The 19348-nt window shown below is 42.4% G+C and overlaps 1 protein-coding gene across 1 annotated transcript in view; it reads right to left on the bottom strand.

Moving 5' to 3' along the window:
* Positions 1-5805: 5805 nt before the first annotated feature.
* The window catches only part of LOC124142881 (secreted frizzled-related protein 3-like), a 42516-nt gene continuing 28973 nt past the window's right edge, over positions 5806-19348 (bottom strand). The window contains exons 2-5 of the mRNA XM_046511568.2: positions 15828-15893; positions 14671-14939; positions 11042-11175; positions 5806-8761 (exon numbers count right to left, since the gene is read on the bottom strand). Of these exons, the coding sequence (XP_046367524.1) occupies positions 8722-8761; positions 11042-11175; positions 14671-14939; positions 15828-15893 (509 nt within the window). The 3' untranslated portion in view covers positions 5806-8721. The remainder of the gene's footprint in view (positions 8762-11041; positions 11176-14670; positions 14940-15827; positions 15894-19348) is intronic.

Here is a 19348-nt window from a genome sequence, read left to right on the forward strand (position 1 = left end):
GGTGGTGGAACAAGGTATTGATAGTGGTGGAACAAGGTATTCATGGTGGTGGAACAAGGTATTGATGGTTGTGGAACAAGGTATTGATGGTGGTGGAACAAGGTATTGATGGTGGTGGAACAAGGTATTGATGGTGGTGGAACAAGGTATTGATGGTGGTGGAACAAGGTATTCATGGTGGTGGAACAAGGTATTGATGGTGGTGGAACAAGGTATTGGTAGTGGTGGAACAAGGTATTGATGGTGGTGGAACAAGGTATTGATGGTGGTGGAACAAGGTATTGATGGTGGTGGAACAAGGTATTCATGGTGGTGGAACAAGGTATTGATGGTGGTGGAACAAGGTATTGATAGTGGTGGAACAAGGTGTTCATGGTGGTGGAACAAGGTATTGATAGTGGTGGAACAAGGTATTGATGGTGGTGGAACAAGGTATTGATGGTGGTGGAACAAGGTATTGATGGTGGTGGAACAAGGTATTGATAGTGGTGGAACAAGGTATTGATAGTGGTGGAACAAGGTATTGATGGTGGTGGAACAAGGTATTGATGGTGGTGGAACAAGGTATTGATGGTGGTGGAACAAGGTATTGGTAGTGGTGGAACAAGGTATTGATAGTGGTGGAACAAGGTATTGATGGTGGTGGAACAAGGTATTCATGGTGGTGGAACAAGGTATTGATGGGGGTGGAACAAGGTATTGATGGTGGTGGAACAAGGTATTGATAGTGGTGGAACAAGGTATTCATGGTGGTGGAACAAGGTATTGATGGTTGTGGAACAAGGTATTGATAGTGGTGGAACAAGGTATTGATGGTGGTGGAACAAGGTATTGATAGTGGTGGAACAAGGTATTGATAGTGGTGGAACAAGGTATTGATGGTGGTGGAACAAGGTATTGATGGTGGTGGAACAAGGTATTGATGGTGGTGGAACAAGGTATTGATAGTGGTGGAACAAGGTATTGATGGTGGTGGAACAAGGTATTGATGGTGGTGGAACAAGGTATTCATGGTGGTGGAACAAGGTATTCATGGTGGTGGAACAAGGTATTGATAGTGGTGGAACAAGGTATTGATGGTGGTGGAACAAGGTATTGATGGTGGTGGAACAAGGTATTGATGGTGGTGGAACAAGGTATTGATAGTGGTGGAACAAGGTATTCATGGTGGTGGAACAAGGTATTGATGGTTGTGGAACAAGGTATTGATAGTGGTGGAACAAGGTATTGATGGTGGTGGAACAAGGTATTGATAGTGGTGGAACAAGGTATTCATGGTGGTGGAACAAGGTATTGATAGTGGTGGAACAAGGTATTGATAGTGGTGGAACAAGGTATTGATGGTGGTGGAACAAGGTATTGATGGTGGTGGAACAAGGTATTGATAGTGGTGGAACAAGGTATTGATAGTGGTGGAACAAGGTAAAGATGGTGGTGGAACAAGGTATTGGTAGTGGTGGAACAAGGTATTGATGGTGGTGGAACAAGGTATTGGTAGTGGTGGAACAAGGTATTGATGGTGGTGGAACAAGGTATTGATGGTGGTGGAACAAGGTATTGATAGTGGTGGAACAAGGTATTGATGGTGGTGGAACAAGGTATTGATGGTGGTGGAACAAGGTATTGATGGTGGTGGAACAAGGTATTCATGGTTGTGGAACAAGGTATTGATGGTGGTGGAACAAGGTATTCATGGTGGTGGAACAAGGTATTGATAGTGGTGGAACAAGGTATTGATGGTGGTGGAACAAGGTATTGATGGTGGTGGAACAAGGTGTTCATGGTTGTGGAACAAGGTATTGATGGTGGTGCAACAAGGTATTGATGGTGGTGGAACAAGGTATTGATAGTGGTGGAACAAGGTATTGATGGTGGTGGAACAAGGTATTGATAGTGGTGGAACAAGGTATTGATGGTGGTGGAACAAGGTATTGATGGTGGTGGAACAAGGTATTCATGGTTGTGGAACAAGGTATTGATGGTGGTGGAACAAGGTATTCATGGTGGTGGAACAAGGTATTGATGGTGGTGGAACAAGGTATTGATGGTGGTGGAACAAGGTATTGATAGTGGTGGAACAAGGTATTGATGGTGGTGGAACAAGGTATTGATAGTGGTGGAACAAGGTATTCATGGTGGTGGAACAAGGTATTCATGGTGGTGGAACAAGGTATTGATGGTGGTGGAACAAGGTATTGATAGTGGTGGAACAAGGTATTGATAGTGGTGGAACAAGGTATTGATGGTGGTGGAACAAGGTATTGATGGTGGTGGAACAATGGTGTTCCAGGCTTGAAGGAATCTAGCTCCAACAGCCAATGAGACTGCTGTTCGGTTGTGCCGGGAGGCTGGAGTTCAAGTTACTGGGCAAAGATTAGACATCGTCTGTGTGCAGCTAATATGGATGCTCGGCTACCCCGTGTTAACAAATCGACACATTCTAGCCAGACGCCAACGCCAACGCCGAAGGTCTCATGTAATGTTTTAACAGGAGTCAGGAGTCACTCTGTACTTTCTGGATAGGCGTGGGCGTTTATGGAGGCGTCCTAACGAACATCATGCGAACATCGTCAACGCAAGGCAACACGACAGACGCTTTATAGTGGTTACGGCATATATAAGACTACTCGTACTTGTGTAACACTTGGGGAATCTGGAGAACAAAGTACGCCACGGGGTCTCAGCTTTATGTTGGAGTGAAAACAGTCACGCAGCTTGTTGACGTTCTTAAATGTGGTAAAACACACAACATGATCGAATACCTAGCTGTAATAAAACATCAATACCCTGGCAATGTCATCTCTACCCTACTCTGTGCCGCTCGTCAACAACACTGGCGGGCTCGACTGCAGGTTGGACGGGTACATTACATTTCCTACTGAGGGAAAGTTACCCGTGAAGACCTGGGTTAGGATAGGTCTGTCTACAGCAACATGTGCTTGCTGTAAGATGCGACTAACGGGATCGGGTGGTCAGACTCGCCGACTTGTTTGATGCATGTCATCGTATCCCATTTGCGTAGATCTATGCTCATGGTGTCAATCACTGGATCCCTGGTACAGACTTGATTGTGTACAAACCGCCGTCATATAGTTGGAATATTGCTGAGTGCGGCGTTGAAGAACAAACAAATAAACTAAACTAAGGGGAAGTAACTCTTGTCGCTTTAGCTGGCAGGCTGAAAATGCTGGTGGTCCAAGAAGCCAGGCGTCAGGCTAACTCTTCAAAGTATTTAACATCGATGTCAGATAGCAGACGGGTATGAAAAAGTAACAATCAAGATTGAATATTTCAGTTATATAATGACATGACGTTTTAATGCTGGAAAACCCCCAAAAAACGTAAGGTCGTAGAGTAAGTGAGTATGGTTTTACGCCGCTTTTAGCAATATTCCAGAATTATCAGGGCGGGCACACCAGAAATGGGTTTTACACTTGTACCACTGTGAGAATGAAACTCGGGTCTTCGGCGTGACGAGCTGACGTTTAACCGCCATATCACCTCGTTAGGTCGTAGACGTTTATCTCAAAAGGTGTGGACTGACAGAGGATCATAATTAAGAAGATCCTTGTATGGCAAAGGGGCGGAACTCTGTACAGTGACATGCGGCTCCTTAGACCTCATTGCATTCCATGCCCCAAGTCCAGTGCTCCAGAAAATATTTTGACCCATATAGTAATTACTCACATGAAATCATTCTCAGTGTGAATGTTTTTCTGTGGGTATCCAATAAATGTTTACTCCAGTAGATTGTGTATTTAAAAATAATGATTAGATACGTATAAAAACATAATTCTACCTAAAATGTTTTTTTGTGTGTGTCTTTATTTCGAATTTGTATCTGTTCACGTGCTGCCCCGAGTATGTCACATATCGCATACGTTCATATCAGCAATCGGTAAACGGGTAAAGATCCAGGTTAGAGTAGGTCCTCAGCAACCCCTGCTTGCGGTAAAAGGCGACTATGCTTGTCGTAAGAGGCGACTAACGGAATCGTGTGGTCAGGCTCGCTGACTTGGTTGATGCATGTCATTGATCCCAATTGCATGGATCGGTGCTCATGATATCAATCACTGGATTGTCAGGTCCAGACTCGATTTCTATCAAACCGCCGTCATTAAGCGGCGTAAAACAACAAACAAATATGATATCAACACTACATGTCCATGTTACAATAGGCAGGACGTAGTGTTTTTTCGCATACTTCAATCCAGTGTGGTTCGTGTTGGTGATGTCTGCATTCGACCAGTTAATAAGAGCATGCAAGAAAGTACAGGCACGCAAACTGAACAGGCCATATTGAGTAATAATTATTGTGCACTGTGCTGTTATATCAATTGTGTTTCATGTGAATTGAGTACGTAACCAACTCCAAAGTGGTTGGGTAATGTTGTACTTATTTGCCTATTTTACACAGACATATCTCGAGCCATGCAGGTAAGTATTAATGTTGATTTGAAATCTATATTTCATAGTATCTTCAAAGAGAGAGACAATCCTAGGTTTAACCCTTTTAAAGCTTATTTCCCCACATTGTTTCCAGTATGTTCATGTTTTCAAGCATCAGACATTGTTGTGTTGTTGTGCTCCCATTGTATGACATTCCACCACGCACGACGCCATTCCTGTCTGTGATTACACATGCCTGAATACACAGAACAAAATAATTAATTGGATTTCCGTGAACATTTTGTCAAATATTACAAAAAAAATAGTATATGCGTTTTAAAGTGTTCGAGTATAAAATATGAATCAATCGGCAGAAATACATGTGAGGACACCAATTACAAGTACTTGTAACGAAGGCCAATGTTTCTGCGAATTCGTGAGTTGCTTAAAACATTGAGACCTCATTAACTCGAATTCAGAAACTCGTTATGCCGGAGTTCGTTCATTACGCCGAAGACCAGGTTCGAATCCCCACGGTGTCATGTGTGAACATAATTATTGTAGTGGCCACAGTAATGTTACTGTTGGACTATAGATAACAGTCACCTTATACAATAGTCACTCAAATAAGGCCAAAATAAATGTACATACGTACATACACAGGAAAAACAAGTGCCAAATCGTGTGCTGTCACCCTGGGAAAGTGATTTATTTCAGATGTGCCTCTGTTCACCCAGCAGGGAATAGGTACCCGATAAGTGAGATGGATGTAAAAAAAACCTAGCGCCCGTAGGCAGCTTAGGTTGTATACTCCCCAGGGAGTTGAGAATGATAACTGGAATGCAAACGGATCCACTGGTCGGGGAACAAATAAAAAACGCATTTGATCAGATACTAGTACTTGGATACCTGCGGTATATAAATGTACAATATGAGAATGGTAATAAATAAAAAACAATAATAATAATAATATATTGTGTCCTTTCTGTGTAGTTCGAGTTGTCTGTTTACGGCGTTCTCTGTTGTGTATTGGATGGGGGAGACTAGGCCTCGCCTCCAGTCAGACAAGCAGGAACAACAGCACCTCAGCTGCTGGATAGACACGGCGTAATTAAGGGGCGGTCAGGTTGCCTAGTGGTTGAAGCGTTAGCTCGTCACGCCGAAGACCCGGGTTCGATTCCCGACATGGGTACAATGTGTGAAGCCCATTTCTGGTGTCCCACGCCGTGATATTGCTGGAATATTGCTAAAAGCGGCGTAAAACCATATTCACTCACTCCGTGTAATTAAACACGATAACGAGAGAATGCATTAAATTAATTAAAAAATATATATATATACAGCTATGATGATTGATATGAACGTCACTCCTTGATGTCGCGAACTGATGCGTTCACAGAAAACACAAAGACGATATTAAGCAAATATACATAACTTTATTTTTGTCAACTGCACGCACATGACGTGTTTTCACAACCATGTTATGTATTAACAACGAGGTTACACCATCTAGTCCACCAGTGCATCAATGCATTTACCTCAGATGTAACGACCACAAGTCAGTCGTTGCTCACTTAATTAAACTTCACACTATCTTATCATGCGCGGGTTTAGGCGGTTTGGTGCCAAGCGTTGGTTCGCCACGCCGAACACCACGTTTCGACTACCCGGATGTACAATGTGTGAAGTCCATTCTCGGGATCCCCTGTGGTTATTTAGCATGGATATTGCTCTAACCGGCGTATAAACATACTCTCAATAACGTAGGAAGGAGTGGTTCGCGTTTTGAATTCTGGTAGATTTGCTATATAGGATTAGTAGGGCGGGAATGAATGAATTAACGAGCAACTGTTGTCCTCCGTCTCTGACCAGTGTCGACCACATCGATATGTGTGGGAAACAGTGACACCAATATCGACAATGAATGTGTATAAATAGATTATCCCCGCCATAACAGTCATCATTAGGCCATTTTCATGTTGTTTGACATGTTGTTTTTGTTTTAAAGAGAAGCCTTCATTACATTTTACAAAAGTGAAAATAGCATTAAAACAAATATATTTTTGATAGGTTTTCCTTGAAGTTGGCGGATGACAAAGTAGACACAATTTATGGATAACAAATTACAAAAAGTTGTGACCCATAAATTGTGCCTAATTTTAAAACAAATATAGATTGTATTATTGCTTCAGTTTAATAATGTTTGCTTTCTTCTCTGAAGTATTATTACGGGAAGTCTGTTCTGGAGTATAAGTCTCAGATTAACACTGACAACCCCTCTTATGTTTATTTTGCCTCATGTCTCTTGTCATAACGGCCGAGAAATTCCTTTAACAAAAAGGAGCAATTTTGGCACAGTTGGAGATGATCACCAAGAAGAGGGGAAATGACGAGGATTTTACTGACGCATCTGTGACTTTTACGACCGAGTCAATTGCCGTATTTGGATCATTTATGGCTGTATAATGGTATGCCTAATTCAGGGACAAGGCCCTGTGTTGGTCATATTTCAAACATTTTCAAATATGTAAACTTCGATTCAATCAGAATTCGGCCCGACTAAGATCGATCAGATGGCGGCTGCTTGTTGATTAAGCGTTTACCGAGTGTGAATGTACAGTACATAGACTTAAGTGATGCCAGGTTTTGAGCGTTTCATGTTCTGATCGTAACATAGCACATGATGTTTAGATATATTTGATAATAGTGATTGCAGAACTGTGCAATATAGCATATACAACGTCTTGGCTACAATGTCAATATGTACAGAAATTATAAATACGTACTAAATATCTACCATCTTTAAAATATAAAATGTTCAAGTCTAGTTGGTATCGAAGCAAAAACTAAAATATACATACGTCTCGCACAAAATCATATCACAAAAATATATAAATCATAAATGCCTTTCTCGTTTCAAACATAAAAAAGCAACTGCACGGATAACATAAACAACGTATTTACAGTGTGATAAGCCATGGATGTGACCGTAACAACTGGCAACAAGAGGAAAATGTAAAATGAACACGCAAGCATTCAAGGATAAGGATGCATTCCTACCCCTCAACGTGGGTTTGACTTAAATGTGACCTTCAATCACGACACCGCGTAATCCGGACATGGCGTACATTGAAACACCGCTACAGTAACAGTACAAGTTTAACACACATATTTTCACTTGAGTGAAAAACAACAATCTGAAGAAAATAGTATTTTTTACATTTTCATCACATTTTGTATATAGTGAATCCCCGGTAGTCCGGAACCCCCGCATTCCGGGCGACTACTACTAGGAATATCTTAATTGAGGGAGCTTTACAATGTACCAGTAGTCACTTAGAATTGACATTTATTAATCCAAGCGATATCACTGAAACTGAACGGGGTATCACTGTTTATATTCTAAGGAGTACGTGAATTGATTTACTTTACATACAGTTAAGAATTATTACAGGGGTGTATGGAGTATGTATGCAAACCAGCTAAGAGTGGAACTCTCGGGGAGAGAGAGAGAGAGGGGGGGAGAGCGAGAGAGAGAGAGAGAGAGAGAGAGAGAGAGAGAGAGAGAGAAAGAGAGAGAGAGAGATCGAGGGAGAGAGAGAGAGAGCGAGGGAGAGAGAGAGAGAGAGAGATAGAGCGAGGGAGAGAGAGAGAGAGAGAGAAAGAGAGAGAGAGGGAGCGAGGGAGAGAGAGTGATGATGAAAACGCTCAGTGTCGGTCGCGAGGGGTTAACTCTGACCTTGTTGGAGCTTACTTCACAGCTTGGTACTAAGTGAAACCTCGTTAATCCGGACGGTAATGTAACCGGTGAAATCACCAAAGACTAATTAAGTTATATCGTTAACATACTGTGCATACGAGACGTTCATAACAGTAATAGTCCGGGGGTGGGGCTTCCGGATTAACGTAGTTCGGACTGACGAGGGTTCACTGTACTATCCAAAAAGGAATCAAGTAAACAATGGACAAAAGAGAAGCAACATTTACATTGGATTCACAAAAAAACAAATATGAACACCAAGGAGAGACGAATAGTTGACCTATGTCGACACTTAAAGCTTTGTGTGACTTCAAAAAACTTTAATAGCTTGAAACACACTTCTGTCATCGCTCCGAACCCACTCGTCAAATATTCTAAACTTACAAAGCTCTAATTCACTGAGTTGCTGAATGAATGAACAAAAGTATTTTCATCTCCGTACCGCTATGAAAATATTTACACCGTGAAAACCTGTACAAGCGATGAAGTTACATTGTAAGGGAGACAACTCACATTGTCTAAGCAACATAGATCTATCCTTAGGATTTTAAATCCGCTTCAAACACTGTCGTTCACTGCGATAATCGAGATTTCCTCCTATTCATCCGCTTTCTGAAAAATAAGAAATTATATAAGAGATTGTAACATCATCGAATTGAGGAAACATGAAATCTCATACGAACATACGTATCTTGTGGGAGCGTGTGAAGGCAGGCCCTACTATGCAGTCGACAGCCATCACGATTTGTAACGGGAAGATTGGTAGGACACAGCATAGATGAGCCACTTCAAAGACAATCAGTTCCTCATCATCTGTAAACTCATTGTCTGCCATGCAACGTTCTTCCAGTCCGTTATTCCGTGTCTTGTCGGATCAGTGATCACTCTAATCTAGCTCGCCTGTCTGGTATCAATCATATAACACTGTTTAAGCATTAAATAATCTAGTGGCGTATCTTCATATACTGAACTTAGTGGAAGCTGGACCTTTCAGAAAGTGAGCAGACAGTTGAGCGGTGAGTGGTGGACACGTTGGTGAGTGAGTGAGTTGATGAGCAAGTTGGTGTTTGAGTGAGTGTGTGCAGGGTACCTTAGTGTTTGAGTGAGTGAGTGAGTGGGTGCGAAAGTGGTGTTTGAGTGAGTTTGTTAGTCGGTGTTTGAGTGAGTGAGTGAGTGGGTGGGTAAAGAGGTGTTTGTGTGAGTGTGTGTGTAAGTTGGTGTTTAAGTGAGTGGGTGTCTTGGTTGGTGGTTGAGTTGGTGGGCGTGTAAGTTGGTGTTTGATTGACGGAGTGGGTTAGTCGGTGTTTGAGTGAGTGAGTCAGTGGGTGTGAAAGTTGGTGTTTGATTGACGGAGTGGGTTAGTCGGTGTTTGAATGAGTGAGTCAGTGGGTGTGTAAGTTGGTGTTTGATTGACGGAGTGGGTAAGTCGGTGTTTGAGTGAGTGAGTGAGTGAGTGTGTAAGTTGGTGTTTGATTGACGGAGTGGGTTAGTCGGTGTTTGAGTGAGTGAGTGAGTGGGTGTGTAAGTTGGTGTTTGATTGACGGAGTGGGTAAGTCGGTGTTTGAGTGAGTGAGTGAGTGAGTGTGTAAGTTGGTGTTTGAATGACGGAGTGGGTAAGTCGGTGTTTGAGTGAGTGAGTGAGTGAGTGTGTAAGTTGGTGTTTGATTGACGGAGTGGGTAAGTCGGTGTTTGAGTGAGTGAGTGAGTGGGTGTGTAAGTTGGTGTTTGATTGACGGAGTGGGTAAGTCGGTGTGTGAGTGAGTGAGTGAGTGAGTGTGTAAGTTGGTGTTTGAATGACGGAGTGGGTAAGTCGGTGTTTGAGTGAGTGAGTGAGTGAGTGAGTGTGTAAGTTGGTGTTTGAATGACGGAGTGGGTAAGTCGGTGTTTGATTGAGTGAGTGAGTGGGTGTGTAAGTTGGTGTTTGATTGACGGAGTGGGTAAGTCGGTGTGTGAGTGAGTGAGTGAGTGGGTGTGTAAGTTGGTGTTTGATTGACGGAGTGGGTAAGTCGGTGTTTGAGTTGGTGGGTGTGTAAGTCGGTGTTTGAGTGGGTGGGTGAGTGTGTAAGTTGGTGTTTGATTGAAGGAGTGGGTAAGTCGGTGTTTGAGTGGGTGGGTGTGTAAGTTGGTGTTTGATTGACGGAGTGGGTAAGTCGGTGTTTGAGTTCGTTGGTGGGTAAGTTGGTGTTTGATTGACGGAGTGGGTTAGTCAGTGTTTGAGTGAGTCAGTGGGTGTGTAAGTTGGTGTTTGATTGACGGAGTGGGTAAGTCGGTGTTTGGGTGGGTAAGTTGGTGTTTGCTTGACGGAGTGGGTTAGTCGGTGTTTGGGTGAGTCAGTGGGTGTGTAAGTTGGTGTTTGATTGACAGAGTGGGTAAGTCGGTGTTTGAGTTGGTGGGTGTGTAAGTTGGTGATTGATTGACAGAGGGGGTAAGTCGGTGTTTGAGTGGGTGGGTGAGTGTGTAAGTTGGTGTTTGATTGACGGAGTGGGTAAGTCGGTGTTTGAGTTGGTGAGTGTGTAAGTTGGTGTTTGATTGACGGAGTGGGTAAGTCGGTGTTTGAGTTGGTGGGTGTGTAAGTTGGTGTTTGATTGACGGAGTGGGTAAGTCGGTGTTTGAGTTGGTGGGTGTGTAAGTTGGTGTTTGATTGACGGAGTGGGTTAGTCGGTGTTTGAGTGGGTGGGTGAGTGTGTAAGTTGGTGCTTGTGTGGTAGGTGTGTAAGTTTGTATCAGAGTGAATGGATGGGTAAGGTAGTCGTGATGAATCAAACCAGGATCTTCGTCGTTACAGGCGAACGCGTGAACTATTAGGCTACCCCCCTCCACCTACCCAACCTCCCACCCCACTACGGCTTAATTTCAGAGAACGCTGAATGCATCTTTTTATTTCGTTCATACCTTTTCCGTTTTAGGGCTGTTTTCTTGCGCTTTCCAATCTTGTTTGTTTTCTTTAGACTAGGTCTGCCTTTATGGACGCCATTTTTACGTCGGCGTCCCGGTGATGGTGGTCGGTGAAGTCGCCGGTCCCATTTCTATAAAATAAAGATTCATTGTTACTCGAACTTGGATTTGACGTATTACCACTATGACTTAGCGTCTCCCAACATGATTTGAAAACAAGAAGTGATCATGAAGATAGTTTTTATGATGTTATGTCATAATCGAGTATTCAGAAAATCAAGAGAAGCAAACCGGCTGGCAAGTTTTCTTCAAGTCGTTAAAACATCACTTTGTCTGCTAATATATATTGGAAACTTATAAAACTATTCCCAATAAACTTGGTATCACGACCCGATTATTGTGCCATCGAGGTCACCAAGGAGCTACTTTCAAGATCAATACATCGATGCAATGCCTTCTTTCTCAGTACACCGATGGCTAACGTTCTCAATATGCTAAGAAAGGGATCCCCAATGTGTCGCCGTGTTTTTTAGGCAAATGATTTGGCACTATACGTTATTTGGGCGGTCGGCTCTAACAATGTATTATACACTTACTTCACAGAGTGAAAGTAAAGTCACATTATTTTAAGGGACATTATATTATAAAGAAATTATTACCCTCGTGTGTTTCCGCATCGTAGAGGGTAATAATACAATGTTGTATTTCCAATATATGATATCTAGATATCAGATACTAGGAATACACGACATGTACAATGTTTTATTCCTAATATATGATATCTAGATATCAGATACTAGGAATACTCGACATGTACAATGTTTTATTCCAAATATATGATATCTAGATATCAGATACTAGGAATACACGATATGTACAATGTTTAAATTCCAAATATATGATATCTAGATATCAGATACTAGGAATACACGATATGTACAATGTTTAACTTCCAATATATAATATCTAGATATCAGATACTAGGAATACACGATATGTACAATGTTTTATTCCTAATATATGATATCTTGATATCAGATACTAGGAATACACGATATGTACAATGTTTTATTCCTAATATGATATCTTGATATCAGATACTAGGAATACACGACATGTACAATGTTTTATTCCAAATATATGATATCTAGATATCAGATACTAGGAATACACGATATGTACAATGTTTTATTCCAAATATATGATATCTAGATATCAGATACTAGGAATACACGATATGTACAATGTTTTATTTCCAATATATAATATCTAGATATCAGATACTAGGAATACTCGACATGTACAATGTTTTATTCCTAATATATGATATCTTGATATCAGATACTAGGAATACACGATATGTACAATGTTTTATTCCTAATATGATATCTTGATATCAGATACTAGGAATACACGACATGTACAATGTTTTATTCCTAATATAAGATATATAGATATCAGATACTAGGAATACACGACATGTACAATGTTTTATTTCAAATATATGATATCTTGATATCAGATACTAGGAATACACGATATGTACAATGTTTTATTCCTAATATATGATATCTTGATATCAGATACTAGGAATACACGATATGTACAATGTTTTATATATATATGTGTGTGTGTGTGTGTGTGTGTGTGTGTGTGTGTGTGTGTGTGTGTGTGTGTGTGTATGTCTGCTTGTACTAGTCCGAACTAATGCCGATTTTATAGTGCTAACCCACTGAGAGCCCATGCCACAGTTTAACATGTATACCCCAATCAGACACTGACTCTGAGCCGACCAGTCCTTGTTTTCGCCCCTTAACACCGAGTGACAGTCAGGGTAACAACACGTACCATCTTTTAACGTTCCGCTCTCCGGGCAGACACTCTACCACTAAACCACGGTGGCGGTCCGGCTCTTGTTATGGATACGACAGGTACATATGTTCTGAACAGGAATCTCCATGGAGGCATTGACGTGTTGTAACAACGAGGGCGTGAAAGGCGTGCGCGCATCCCGAAACCCCTACCCCCCACCCCGACCCCCGGTGCTATAAGGACTTCCAAAGTAAAATCACTTTGTGCAACAAATCACCCATGTCCACAAACCAAATTATGGAGCGTCCCTTAGGCGTGTTGAAGTCCGCTGATCGTTGGCTCGAATCCCAGATTGACCTGGATTCTTGGTTTATCAGCACTATGCTCATGCTGGTCTGACCATAGTGGTAAACATCGGCCCTCCCTCCCACATCAAAACAGACCAGCCAAGGTACAACAAATATTGCTAAACTCGGAGTGAAACCCAACTCATTCACAATACGTTGTCATTGCTGAAAGATGTGTTCGGTGCCTGAAGTTAACCGGGCATCCTATCTTCAAGGGGGATCTGAGCGTCTCCAAGCAGCAACGCTAACGAGAAGGAGATGCATTTTAGAGTGTCATACACACAGACCCCGATAACGTTTGTTGAGAGTCATATCAGGGCACACGGCACTTGACTATTCCGACAAAACACTCACGAAGATAAGGCTATCATATTAAGACAGATAACCTTGCGTTTTACTGAGAAATCCATTACATCATTTACCAGTAAATCCCGGCATTAAAGTTGTCTGGTGACGAGTGAGTGAGTTTACTTTGATGCCGCTTTTAATTTATTTATTGTTTCACAGTTGTAGGAAAGCCTTAAACGACGAGATTTTAGTGAATCCAAGACGCGTGAAGATTAGGGTTAGAATAGGTCTCTAACAGGCGGCTATGCTTGTCGTGAGAGGCGACTAACGGGATCGGATGGTCAGGCTAGCTGACTTGTTTGATGCATGTCATCGTATCCGAATTGTGTAGATCGATGCTCATGGTGTCAATCACTGGATTGACTGGTCCAGACTCAATTATTTTCAGACCACCGTCATATAGCTGGAATATTGCCGAGTGTGGCGTTGAACAACAAACAAACAAACAAAGTGAATCCAATGAGAACGAGTATGGTGTTGACAGAGAGTGAGTGGGTTGCATTGCATAGTGTTTCAGTGATACCACGGTGTGTCAAGGTAATGTAGGAGGGGGCCAACCTGATGTTGATCATAGACCTTTATGGTAATGTGAAATGGGGTTTAACGTCTTGCACTATCATACCGACGTGCATGCAGGTATGGCTGCTTGTACTAGTCCGGACTAAGAGTCCGCAGTTTAACATGAATACCCCAGTCAGACACAGTATACTGACTCCAAACCGACCAGTCGTTGTTTTAGCTCCTTAATGACGAGCGCCATACAGGGTAACAACAAATACCATATTTTAACGTCTTTTGGTATGACGCGCCCGGGGATCGAACCCCGGACTTTCCGCTCTTCGGGCGGACGCTCTACCACTAAACCACGGAGGAGGTACAGACCAAGAGTAATAGTCGGCGTGATCCGGAGATTCGAACGGATCCTGGTAAGGCCACGGGACACTACTTGTGACTTATCGCGCCCAATTATTTACCAAATGTGTTATTATCTGAACTTAAATGCTTAATGGACAAGTGGCAGCTACATCATTAAGACATTTCTATACAGTGAAGGAAGGGGGTGGGGTGGGGTTTATGTCGGGGTGGGGGAACGTCGTCCTTCTGATCGTGGGTTCTTACCTGTATCTTCTTGATCCACTTGTCCTTCCATTTGGCGGCTATGGTGTTAGGCAGCAGAAGGAGTCTGTTCAGGCGCTTGTCCTCGTGGCCCAGGATGAGGTACTCCCGCCCCCTCTTGACGGAGGGGCACAGGCAGCTGGAGTTGCTCCACAGGTCCACCTCGCTGGTCAGTCCCACCTTGCCGCAGTGTATCACATTGGTCACCTGCACCCGGACCTTCATCTGACCACCACTGTTTAACTTCTTCCGGACCACGCGAGCTCTGATTGCTGAAGGATAAAGGGATGAGTGAGTGAGTGAATAGGGTTTTCGTGCAGGGCGAGTTTGGGGTACCTGGGTTATTTTCTGACTCGGGATACCCTCGGAAACAACGTTGTGGGGGAGGGGATGGGGGGCTGATTGTGTCAGACCTATCTATACTTTTCTTATCCGTAAAGAGGCACGGGTGGGCAAGTCATCTAAGGCTCCGATATTCGCTGGACAGAAATCTATTATCCTATTTTGGCGTACCAGAAACCTATGATCATTCGTTCGATTTGCAGAGTTGCTCTTATCATGTTTCTAGGTTTTCATTGTCAGCATCGAAATCCTGCATCAGTTCGGGCCTTTCTCCCACAGCTGATACGACGGGTTATAACTGAGAACAGTTGCCTTAAGCCCGAGCTCTTACAGACCCTGATACAAATATATGAAATACAGCCCATGCAAGTCTATAATGTTTGGCAAGTCTAGATTTCTGCAGTATCTGAAAATGAAGAGAGTCTCTGGGCTCCTTTTTATTATTTTTTAAAGAAAATTTAACAACTGGTTTTTTTTTCTGTACGATATATTCATTTTAGAGACTAGATGTTAGTCTAGCACATTTGCAGAGGCACGTTTGTCACAATAATCTAAGGCGCTGTAATTTGCAGAGTCGTGTCCCCATGGAGTGCCAGGATCCGCTCCTGGTCGTGAGTTGACCCTTGGTTTGTAACACATGCATGCACCTTAACAATGTTTGTGAGTCTAAAGCGATTAAGGTTGAGGCAAATGCCACTTTGGGCTTACCCTTGACGTGCCGTGATATAGCTGAATTACTGTACAAAACGGCGTTATACACTCAGTCACTCACTGACCAGCTCTTCACATCTGTCGTCAGTTACACACCGCCTACTTACCATAATCATAGTGATGCTTTCTGTAACTCCGCCATTTTGGACGAAGACGTTTTCTGCATTTGCAATCTGAAAAATATTAAGCGCAGTGAAATACATGGTACATTGGAAGGTTTTTGTTTTAGCTCATTTAAAAAAAACACTTTTACGAATATACCCGAGCATATTACCATCCAACTACAGTCACAGAAACAATGTGAATATGACATTTAAGCACGAGCCACTAGGTGTTTATTGATATATCATAAGTTCAGTGACCACATGTTTCTTCTTGAGTCACAGTTGCTCTAAATATGGATTTCTACGTTACACTTCTGAACAATCCACCCATGCAGTGCCGGTGTCAGAGAGTGGAATTTCCCCCCTAGCCTAATTTCCCCCGGAAAAAGGGCTATATAGCCAAATTTCCCCCGGAAAACTGGCTATATAGCTATACTTCCCACGGAAAGCACACTATATGGCAATATTTCCCACCCGGAAAATACACTATATAGCCAATTTTCCGCTTTGGAGTCAGATTTCCCCCATAATTAAATATATGTCTATTATCAAAAGTACCTAGATGTACATTTGGCTGATGGGGTAATTTACAAGAGAAACCATGATTAAAATCTTGTGTTTTTTTGCGCTATACGTTCTTAATTTTAATAAATAGAGGATAGTTCATTTCGACAGTGAGATATGGCGGATCTGTCACTCGACAGATCAGATCAGCCTTTTGTCACTGACGAAATGAAATGTTTTATTTATTATATATTTATTTAGTAGGGTATGTGTTGTTGTTTTATTTTTATTTTGTTGTTGTGTATTTGAGGTAAATCAGCGAATCTAAAATCTTCCAACTGTCTTCAGTAACAATACGTCACATTGCATGCAAGAAGTTCGCTTTTGCCATTGCTGTTTGATCAATGTTTGTTAAATGGTGCAGTAGGTTATGTTTTTTAATACTGCATTGAAAAATCTGAGGGATATAGGGGAAATTCTTCTATATAGCCATACTTCCCCCTTGTATTAAGGGGGAAAATCTGACTCTAAAGCGGAAATATGGCTATGTAGTCATTTTTCCCCGGGGGAAATTTAGCTATATAGCCCTTTTTCCGGGGGGAAACTAGGCTATATAGCCCTTTTTCCGGGGGGAATTTGGGCTAGGGGGAAAATCCCACTCTCTGACACCGGAGTAACCCCCGTCCCCGGCATGCGTAGTGTGTTAGTCTCTCACAGATTATTCCGTCTCAAGACTGCAGTGTGTTACTCTCTCCCCCTCTCTCACATTATTCCGTCCTAAGCCGGTACCGGTGTTGTGTGTTACTCTCTCACATTATTCCGTCCCAAGCCGGTACCGGTGTTGTGTGTTACTCTCTCACATTATTCCGTCCTAAGCCTATGTAGTGTGCTTCTCTATCAATCATTATTCCGTCCCAAGCCGGTGTAGTGTGTTATTTTCACATTATTCCGTCCCATGCCTGTGTATTGTATTACTTTCTCACATTATTCCGTCCCAAGCCTGTGTAGTGTGCTACTCACTCACATTATTCCTTCCCAAGACTGTGTTATTTTCACATTATTCCGTCCCTAGTCTGTGTAGGGTGTTACTTTCTCACATTATTCCGTCCCTAGCATGTGTAGTGTGTTACTTTCTCTCACATTATTCCGTCCCTAGTCTGTGTAGTGTGTTACTTTTTCATTATTCCGTCTCTTCTCTGTGTATGGTGTTACTCTCACATTATTCCGCTCCTTCTCTGTGTAGGGTGTTACTCTCACATTATTCCGTCCCTTCTCTGTGTAGTGTGTTACTCTCTCCAGATTATTCCGTCCCTTCTCTGTGCAGTGTGTTACTTTTTCATTATTCCGTCTCTTCTCTGTGTATGGTGTTACTCTCACATTATTCCGTCCCTTCTCTGTGTAGGGTGTTACTCTCACACTATTCCGTCATTTCTCTGTATAGGGTGTTACTCTCACATTATTCCGTCCCTTCTCTGTGTAGGGTGTTACTCTCACATTATTCCGTCCTTTCTCTGTGTAGTGTGTTACTCTCTCTCACATTATTCCGTCCCTTCTCTGTGCAGTGTGTTACTTTTTCATTATTCCGTCACTTCTCTGTGTAGGGTGTTACTCTCACATTATTCCGTCCTTTCTCTGTGTAGGGTGTTACTCTCACATTATTCCGTCCCATCTCTGTGTAGTGTGTTACTCTCACATTATTCCGTCCTTTCTCTGTGTAGGGCGTTACTCTTACATTATTCCGTCCCTACTCCGTGTAGTGTGTTACTCTCACATTATTCCGTCCCATCTCTGTGTAGTGTGTTACTCTTACATTATTCCGTCCTTTCTCTGTGCAGTGTGTTACTCTCACATTATTCCGTCCCTACTCCGTGTAGTGTGTTACGCTCTCTCACATTATTCCGTCCCTACTCCGTGTAGTGTGTTACTCTCTCTCACATTATTCCGTCCCTTCTCTGTGCAGTGTGTTACTCTCACATTATTCCGTCCTTTCTCTGTGTAGGGTGTTACTCTCACATTATTCCGTCCTTTCTCTGTGTAGGGTGTTACTCTCTCTCACATTATTCCGTCATTTCTCTGTATAGGGTGTTACTCTCACATTATTCCGCCCCTTCTCTGTGTAGGGTGTTACTCTCACATTATTCCGTCCTTTCTCTGTGTAGGGTGTTACTCTCACATTATTCCGTCCTTTCTCTGTGTAGGGCGTTACTCTTACATTATTCCGTCCCTACTCCGTGTAGTGTGTTACTCTCTCTCACATTATTCCGTCCCTTCTCTGTGCAGTGTGTTACTTTTCATTATTCCGTCCCATCTCTGTGTAGGGTGTTACTCTCTCTCACATTATTCCGTCCCTTCTCTGTGTAGGGTGTTACTCTCACATTATTCCGTCCTTTCTCTGTGTAGGGTGTTACTTTTCATTATTCCGTCCCATCTCTGTGTAGGGTGTTACTCTCACATTATTCAGTCCCAAGCCTGTGTTTTATGTGAAACTCATATTATTCCGTTCAAAGTGTGTTAATCTCTCACTTTATTCCGTTCCTAGCCAATGTAGTGTGTTACTCTGTTACATTATTTCTAGACCCATTTGATTAAGATTTACGCACGTATATTTACAGACATGACACGGCATAAACTTATCAATGGTTCATCTTGATTGAATATCCTTGCCTTACAGTACGCCATCTTATGTAAAGCCAACTCACAAGACAATCAGAAACGTCTCGGAAAATAAATGAATCGCTTCAAATGAATGGAGCACTGTTATTGGCCTATAATTATTTGTACTGGGACGTGAGGAATGGTCGGATCGCGTGCACACCTGCAGATAGCCGTCTTATTGTTTCTTATGTCACAAGACACCACCTTCAATCGCCGTAACAGATAAATATACAGGGCTCTCGGCGTTCCTGGAAGCCACAACATGCTTCAAGTTGAAGCACACACCAATTAAACTAAAATGTTAATTCTCAGTGACGCAACCATTAAGTGTGGAATAAATATGGCCAACAAACACTACCGTACTT

This window comes from Haliotis rufescens, unplaced genomic scaffold, assembly GCF_023055435.1.
Source record: "Haliotis rufescens isolate VD_foot unplaced genomic scaffold, xgHalRufe1.0.p SCAF_6, whole genome shotgun sequence".
Taxonomy (NCBI): domain Eukaryota; kingdom Metazoa; phylum Mollusca; class Gastropoda; order Lepetellida; family Haliotidae; genus Haliotis; species Haliotis rufescens.